Source organism: Nanorana parkeri, unplaced genomic scaffold, assembly GCF_000935625.1.
Source record: "Nanorana parkeri isolate BGI_ZX_2015 unplaced genomic scaffold, ASM93562v1 scaffold327, whole genome shotgun sequence".
NCBI classification, from domain to species: domain Eukaryota; kingdom Metazoa; phylum Chordata; class Amphibia; order Anura; family Dicroglossidae; genus Nanorana; species Nanorana parkeri.
In genome coordinates this window covers 1330061-1338665 of record NW_017306595.1, presented here as the reverse complement: position 1 = coordinate 1338665, position 8605 = coordinate 1330061, and the positions used below count along the sequence as shown (strand labels likewise).

Sequence of the window (8605 nt, the reverse complement as noted above, 5' to 3'; positions counted from 1 at the left end):
TATATATAATAATAATAATAATAATTACTGTATATATAATATAATATAAGCATTTGTTTTTCTCACAGAAACAACCCACAGACATTCGCTGCTGACTGAAAAAGTAGACACATTGAAAAAACAGCTAATTGAAAAGTATACTGACTCGACTTTCTTCAATATGTCCCCATTCAGAGGTTCATTATCAATAGATCTGAGATCACTCTTTGCTGATATCTCTGTTGTGTTAAAAGACACTAAAAATCAGCCGTTGAGGAAACTCACATTACCAGATGTCCTATCACTGCTGGGGGACATCACTATGATAGAAGGAGAAGCTGGCAGTGGGAAGTCAGCTCTGCTCAGGAAGATTGCCATTCTCTGGGCTACGGGAAATTGTCCTATGCTCAACAGGTTCACCCATGTGTTCTATATTGCCCTACCTTCCTTGGAGAGCCAACAGTCTCTATGTGACATCATCTGCCATCAACTGATTGGATCTAATGCAATGCTTACTGAAGTGTCTTTGGGGGAAATTATAAAACAACTAAAGGACAAAGTTTTGTTCCTCCTGGATGACTATGGTATGATGGACTCAATACCTGAAGCAATAGAAGTACTTATACTGAAGAACCCTTGGAACAGATTGAGTCTAGCAGTCACAGTAAGCACAGACAAGTCATGGAAACTGCGACAGTATGCAAAGACCATACTGAGTCTCCAAACATTTCCCTTATACAGTACTATTTACTTAGTGAAGAACATATTTTCACATGACAATGACAAAATAGATACATTTCTTTTGCAATTAGTAAAACCCCAAAACGTGCCAGCCATTTTGCAAACACCTCTGATTATTCTTGCTCAGTGTTCCTCGTGGATTGAAAATTGTGATTATAAATTTGAAGATGTCCATATTTTTAAAACATACTTGAAATGCATCATGCTTAAATTTCCTCATGAGACAGAAGCAGTGAAGTCACAGCTTGTCTCTTGTGGTGAACTTGCACTCAAAGGTCTTTTTGAATCAAAATTTCAGTTCTCAGATGATGACTTAAAAGCCTCTGAGGTAGAGAGTGACAAAGCCATCAAATTTGGACTTTTGAGCAAGTTCACAGCACAAAGACTTCGATCCATCTATAGGTTTTTTGAGCCATCATTCCAGGAGTTTCTTGCCGGAAAAAGACTTAGCGAGCTTTTAGAATCGGATAAACCAGACGATCTCAGCAAGGGATTCCATTACCTCCATCAAGTGAATACTTTTCTGAAACTTCTAGGACGTTACAGCTATTTCCTAAAATATGCCAGCAGGATTTCCACAAAGGCGACTCTAAAGATCCTATCTTTCTTATTCACGCTCTATGACAACCCTGAGGCATTGGACTGTGATCTGGACAGCAGAGAACACCTGCAGAGACATCCCGAGCTTCAACTGATTGAAGAAAATATCATTCTCCTGTTACGTAACCACAACCCTGTAGACGCTGTTTCATTTCTCATACTGGCAACAATAGCAATAGAGGCCGCAGAGGAAAGTCAAAGCCTTCCTGATTGTGCTCCCTTAATCATGGAGTTTATGGCTGGTAAAACTCTTGGATTTTCAATAACTATCATAAGCAACAATTCTACAGAAAGCATTCTCAGTTTTATTGAGAAATATCCAAATTGCATTAGTTTGTTGAGCTGCATTACATTTGTTATTGATGCCACAGGCCAAGTTACACCACCAGATTACACAAAGTTAGAAAAATCTCTGGAATTGTTAGGTGTTCCAACTGTAGAAAGTGATTATTCTTCTGCTTATGTGTCAATGAGCAAAATGAAGGAAGATAATGAAAAGTCAAAAAAAGACTGTGATCAATACTATTCTTTGTTCCCAGAGAAAATTGTAATAAGGGACTCCATTGCTCGTCCATTTATGTCAATTAAGGGCCACAAGGTGCCAGTTTTTAAACTGCAACTAATTAACGTCAATGGAAACAATGCTTCTCAGCTAAACTGTGAGAACTTCAAAGTTCTTTTCTCGATCTCTGATCAGATAGAACTCCAGCTGGATGAATGCAGAGATTTTGTGTCACACATCAGACCTGCAATAGAGCAGTTCTCAGATTCTTTCAGGAAGTTAGGTATATGTGACTCCTATTTAACAGCCGATGAACAAGATCTCTTACTCAAGATGTCATCTTTGGAATGCCTTGAGATTGGATGCAACCATGGTGAAAACTACCCAGGTATTAGAATGCTATAGTTATGCTGCCACCATAATTGTTGTAGAAAATGACTGTCAATTTGTGTTCTGCTCTGCCAAATTGTCTGAGTGTGACAATTTCATTATATATGGTAAAACAGAATAGGAAATAAGTCAGTTAAAGTCTATGTAAATGCACTAAAAAGTGTTTTGTCAAATGCCCTTAACCTGCCACATATCCAGAGCTGTCCAGCATTCTATGTGCTCCTTAGTTTTATATCAGACAATATTATCAGCTCTGTCTATCGCCTCTGTGAATAACAGAATGCCTGAAACCTATGTTATTGCTATGAGGAAGGTGACTACTCTATAGTCCTAACACACATTTTTTTAACCTATGATGATAACACTGCTCCTCCATAGATACAGCACAGTGAGTAAGTGTTAACCCTAGAACAGGAAATGTTTTTCGGAGCAGAATCACCAGGTAAAAATAAAGGAAAGAAGCCTGAAAAAAAGAAAACAAATGCAGCAAGTGCATCTAAGAATTGGTAATGCAATATATTACACCTTTTGTTATTTTGTTCTATATAGCAGGAGCCAGGATTTAGAAATTAGAATGTTGTGTGTGCAAAAACAAAGCTTACGTGAGGCTTTCCAGAGCTTGGGTTAAAACTCATGCTTTTTACGATAGATGTGCTCAGTAAAATGGTGAGAAATAAACTACCTAATAATAGGAATACCCTGTCCCTATTACTGTGTGCTTGTGTGACTGCGGTTGGCTACCAACATTTGTAGTCTGTGCAGCTCCTCTTAGTACTATGTTATAAAGTACATTATTATGTGCCAAGAAAATACCTCTTGAAACAGGGTAAATGGAAAATAGCAAATTAGTCAATAGTACAAAACCAGCATTAGATGTGAATATGGGTAAGAGCTAGTGTAAAGTAGAACTATGGGGTAAGTGTTTTTCCCCACAGTTGTCCTAGGGGTAACGGTAGAACACAAACTAGCGTCCTCCCGTCACCCAAAGCTCAGTATACCGCGAGCTGCAGCTCGCGGTATACAGAGATGCCACAGCCGGGACGGATCCCGACACTACTGTCTGGATCCACCCAGCTGCGTGAGTGACAGCTGGCTCTGCCTATCCAGAGGCAGAGCCAGCTGTACCCGCCCCCTCCCCCGTCCGTTCCGCCAGTCATCGCTGGAGGATCGGGGAGGGGAGGAATCCCTGCAGGGAGCCGTGAGCGACAGTCGCTGCTCTCTGCAAGGAAAGGATTGAGAAGTGAGCGAGCGACGGTATGTGTTTGCTCACTTCCCGATCTATTGAGCCGACCTGTGACAGTTTCATTGTCACAGGTCAGCTAGAACTATGAGGCTGAGTGATTTTCACTCGCCTCATAGTTCTCCTTTAAAGATAAACTATAATAGCTTTGTTTCAAATGGATGGGTTTTTTTATATTGTTTTGTAAGTTTCTACAAAAATTTTATTACATAGTTTTATTTTACAGATAAATATAGGGTGCAGATATGAATTATTGCTCTGACTCATTCAGTTGTGCATTAATTGGAGCTTGCGATTTTTGGGCCCTTTAAACAACAGTCTTTTTAGCAAAGAAACTTAGGTCAACCTGGACAGAAATTTTAAAAGCAACTATTTTATTTACTAGAAAAAAACATGGAAAAATATTTTAGTCCTAAGCATAATAAATATGTATAAATAAATAAACATATAATATATATATATAATGATATACATATTAGAGTTTCTGATTCGTAACATACACATGTTTGGAAATCTACATGAAGTGACAGTCTACCTCCTGGAAAACCCTGACGTATTAGACCACTTGCCAGAGGAATTTAACACACTGCACAAAGTGAAAAAACTTGCTTTTGGTTGCACAGGATATAGCACTGGATCAGCTAAATTTGGTAAGTGTGTCAGAAGAAAGCAACCTAAATGGCCATTTAATAAAATTGGGTTGTTATTGGCTTATAACATTGCAAACCCTAAAGAAAAAACAAAAACTTGTTCATCTGTTCCAATTTTTTTTAAATCCATTTTATATAAAATACCTGCACATGTTTTGACATATAAAGATCCCCAGGCGCTCCCTCTAGCTCCTTAATACACAGACCTCTGTCTCTCCCCTCCAGTTTGTCACGCCGTGCTGCCTGCCCACCAACTTGCCATAGACTTTGCTCCTGCACTAGGTTGTTATCGGCCACTAGAGAAGGTAAGTAAACACTTGTTTAAGGAGAGGGGAGAGCCATAACTCTGCGTATTGAGGGGCCATGGAGGGTGGCTGGATGGGGTAATTTTTTGGCAAATGCGTACTTTAAAGCTGTTGTTGCACTTTAATTAAATGGAATATTAATGCATTTAATTTACAAAAACTAGTACAATAGCAAAAAAGCTTACTTATATTATTTAATATTATATATTATTTTACAGCTGGATTCATCCAACGTTTTGCTGATTTGGAGGTTCTGCACTTATCGTTCAAATATTATTCAGATTTTAATGGCATAATGAAGTCACTCTCAACATGTACAAAGCTCAAGGAACTGAGCTTTTTTGGATCGGTTCTCCTGGAACATGACATGGCTTTTCTAGGTAATAGATTTAATAGAATTCACAACAGATAGTTTATCAATTATAACTCTTGTTACTGTAACATGTTGGATAGTGACCTCAAAACACACAAGGCTATGATTTTTTTTTTTTAGCTGGCATACTTTAGAAACAAAGCTTAAATGCACAAAAACGTATACATTAACTAATACGAAGCGGACAAACTCCAGCCCTCGAGCTGCTGTGGAAATACAAATTTCATGAGGCATTGCAAGATTCTCACAGTTACAGGCATAACTCCGGGAGACAGATGCATGATGGGATATGTATTTTTACCACAGTTGGAGGGCCGAAGTTTTCCCACCCCTGGTCTAATACAAACTGAAGTTATTTTCTCACAGCAACAAATCAAATTAAAACATTCAGGGCAGGTCTGTTGCTGATTATTGGACAATGAGAAATAACTCTAACAAAATATATAAGTATTACATGACGGGATTCCTAGAGCACTATGGGTCACCTAAAGAGATGGGACTGCTGTAGTAGGCTGCTTTCATACTTGTCCCGTCTGACTGAAACTTCAGTCTGAGCTATCTGATAAGGGGTGAGTCACTGGACTGATGACTGATTTTTTATTGCTTTTCAATTATTTTGTAATTCTTTGTCCCTACTGCCAGCTACTATAAACTTTTTTAATGATTATTATGCCCTCAGCACCCAAACCTTGATGTTTAAACATTATTGTACCTATTTCCCTAGTAAACCCCATTAATATAGGTTATTAATTAACAGATGTAAAATTCCCTATGTTTCTTTAGTCCTTTGCAAAACTGTTGAAGGATTCACTTTGGTACAAACTAATAAAAACAAACAAGTAAAGAAACACAAGTAAAAAGAAACACAGTTATAATTATGTGAACATTATTGAGCTCTCATGCAAACATGGATTTACAGTTTATCTAAACCCCCAAAAAATTATTTATCATATTAAAGGCCCTTTACACACACTTGCACACTCTCAGGGGAATTCAATATCACCTTTGTGCCAGAATTCTGGAGTTAGGGCTTGGTCACATCATATACAGTCTGTTCCAGCGTGGTTAGCTGCTGGAATGCACCGTATCGCATCCCTATGTTAAGGGGCGGGAGGAGGTGTGGTGGTGCATTGAAGTCAATGGCACCGCAGCCACGCCCCTCCCACCCACAGTGCGATTGCCCACACCAGAACGTGTGGCAAAACAGAACGTGTGTCTGCAATCCGCTCCAGTGTGATCTGAAAAAGTAGTGTTTGCTAGCTTTTTTGTTAGATCGCACTGGACTAGAACACAGGTATTATTTTGCCATTGACTTCAATGCCCCGCCAGGACCCCTCCCACCCCTGAATGCAGGAAACTATCTGGGTAGCGTTACAGTGTACCTCAGCAGCTAACCGCGCTGGAACGCACTGTGAGCAAGCCTTGAATGCTGCCAAAGAAATGTCTGCTCCAAATTGAAAAACATGCTGCGCCATTATCCACACCTCTGCCAACTCCTGTGCCAAATTCAAGCTGTTCTGATTTGCGCCATATTTCATTCTGCCGCTGTGCTTGTGATGTATTCAATAACTAATCTCTGACAGTTCAGTAACAAGAAAAGTGATGTGAAGCAAGACCAAGTACTTTTTATTGTAACTAGTCTATCGCTCGTTCATATTGTATGTGACACATACCTCAGGTGCCACATTCCTTGAGGAGAAATCTGATGACCAATGAAATTTGTCTCAGACACATATGTGACAATTTTGACACAGATGAGACCCATGTATGCATTATAGTCTTCATCCAACTAAAATCTGTCTCAGACACATATGTGACACATTGGATAGAGATGGGACACATCTATGGAATTTATCAGTGTGTATATCTCGTCCCAAAGTTGGTCTCGCACGCAAGCACCAGTTTTATAGGTTTGCGCAAAATTAATGAATTCTTTGTAGCCTTGTACATGAATTTTCCGCAAATAAGGACACCGTTTCTGTAACCCTGAGACACTTTTCTTATGTATGTCACCAACACTCTGAAATAAGGTTGAGAGATGCTGTTCTAAGGGAGCAGCCATGGTTTCCACCCAGCCTGGATTCCAAAAACATAGCTGCCTTTGTTAATCCCCATTACATGCAGAATGGGTAGATTAGTGGAGGATAAGATTTTTTTATGCTTCAAGTTCAACTTACAGCAAGTGATAAGGACACGGAAGTCTGGCAAGATTTACAGGTATTTTCTGTACTTGCTGAAAAGGTTCTTAGCCTGAAAAGGGAAACAATTGCAGCCACCACATCTAGGCACTGGTACTCTGCAATATATTCATTTTTTTGTTCTTGGGTTTAGTTATCCTTTAATTCTCATTTAGGAAACTGTGGGTAGAAATGTTTTAACACTTCCCATAGCAGGACTTTTAAAGAACTTCATGACATTAATACTAAAGCCTGAATTGCCATCTGGTGGCTGAAAAGGAGAATGCAAATTATTAATTCGCATTATGTCATACTAACATTTCTAAAAATATTTTAGATATAAAAATGTCATTTTTTTTAGTCCAGTTTATAATAAATACAGAACATATATGCAGAACCAGGATAAACTGCATCATGTTCCAGTCAAAATACTAGTTTGCTTTTTGTTTACATTTAAAGTATAAGTTAAGGCATGCAAAAAAAAAAACCCGCTGATCGGCAGGCTTTATATGACAGAAGAGACTGTGTAAGTCTCTTTTGTCATAAAGGTTTTTTGCTACCATTTTTTTTTCTGTACACGGTATGTTGAGATTAAGCACGTGCACATGCACAGAAGTTACATCATTGGGGCCCGGCTAATCAAGCGACTGAAGGCTCAAAACCTGGTAGAAGACTGTGAGAGAGATAAAAGCACTGGTGAGCGAGGAGCACATTGGTGGAGCGGGTTGGTTCCTCAGGTAAGTCTGCCATATTATGCTCTGCATACTCGCACATTATGGCTAAAAGTTCCTGAGCCCCTTTTTATTAATTTTTTTAGTTAACACTTTACTTCCATTTTACCAGAAGTTCAATGTATTTGTTTTCCTTCTTCTCTTATCAGCAGAGGGATTAAAGAATTTTACATCTTTAAAAGTGCTGAATCTGGACCGGCACATCATTTTTGGAGCAGATATTTCTGAACACTTTGGTACAGTATATATTATTTCCTTTTTATTTTTTATTGTATGCAGCTGATAATACTCCTGTGTACTGCACATAATGTACTGCACATAAACTTTGGGGTCTATTCACGAAGCTGCCGAGGGCAGCCGAGTGAATGACCGATCTGAAGTGAAGTGAGCCGAACACTGTTTGGCTATTCACTTCAGGCTGGTACGGCTAATTTCAGCCGTATATCGGCTGAAATCAGCCGTACATCGGCTTGCTTCGTGTGGCTTCGGGTCGGCCAAACATGCTCAGCATGTTCGGCCGACCCGAAGTGCAGAAGGAGTTCGACTCAGCCGATCCAACATCTGGATCGGCTGAGCCGAACCTCCGGCAGGCTACTCACTGCTGTTCAGCCTATTCTTAAAGATCCCGAACAGCAGTGAGTGAATAGCCGAATGCCGCCGAGCAGAACAGAAAAACAGTGAAAAAAGTTAAAAAAGTAAATAGCAAACGATTGTGCCGAGCTAGCAGTGACAGCTAGCTCCGCCCAATAGTTTCCTATTGTCTGGCGGCTCTGCTACTGTAAAAAAAAAAAAACAAGAATAAAAAACCTCTCCCGGGCGCTCTGGGAGCCTCCCGCTCCCGGCCGCCAAGGAGAGAAGCACTGATGTGTCTTTTTTTCTTTATTCTGACACGATCGATGTCAGAATAGAAAAAAAAA

At 39.5% G+C, this 8605-nt stretch overlaps 1 protein-coding gene across 1 annotated transcript in view; it reads left to right on the top strand.

The window, feature by feature from the left end:
• LOC108788466 (baculoviral IAP repeat-containing protein 1-like) overlaps window positions 1-8605 on the top strand; it is a 28745-nt gene that overhangs the window by 16871 nt on the left and 3269 nt on the right. Inside the window, exons 6-11 of the mRNA XM_018558224.1 lie at window positions 69-2210; window positions 3977-4102; window positions 4626-4787; window positions 5564-5595; window positions 7554-7694; window positions 7801-7924. Of these exons, the coding sequence (XP_018413726.1) occupies window positions 69-2210; window positions 3977-4102; window positions 4626-4787; window positions 5564-5595; window positions 7554-7694; window positions 7801-7924 (2727 nt within the window). The remainder of the gene's footprint in view (window positions 1-68; window positions 2211-3976; window positions 4103-4625; window positions 4788-5563; window positions 5596-7553; window positions 7695-7800; window positions 7925-8605) is intronic.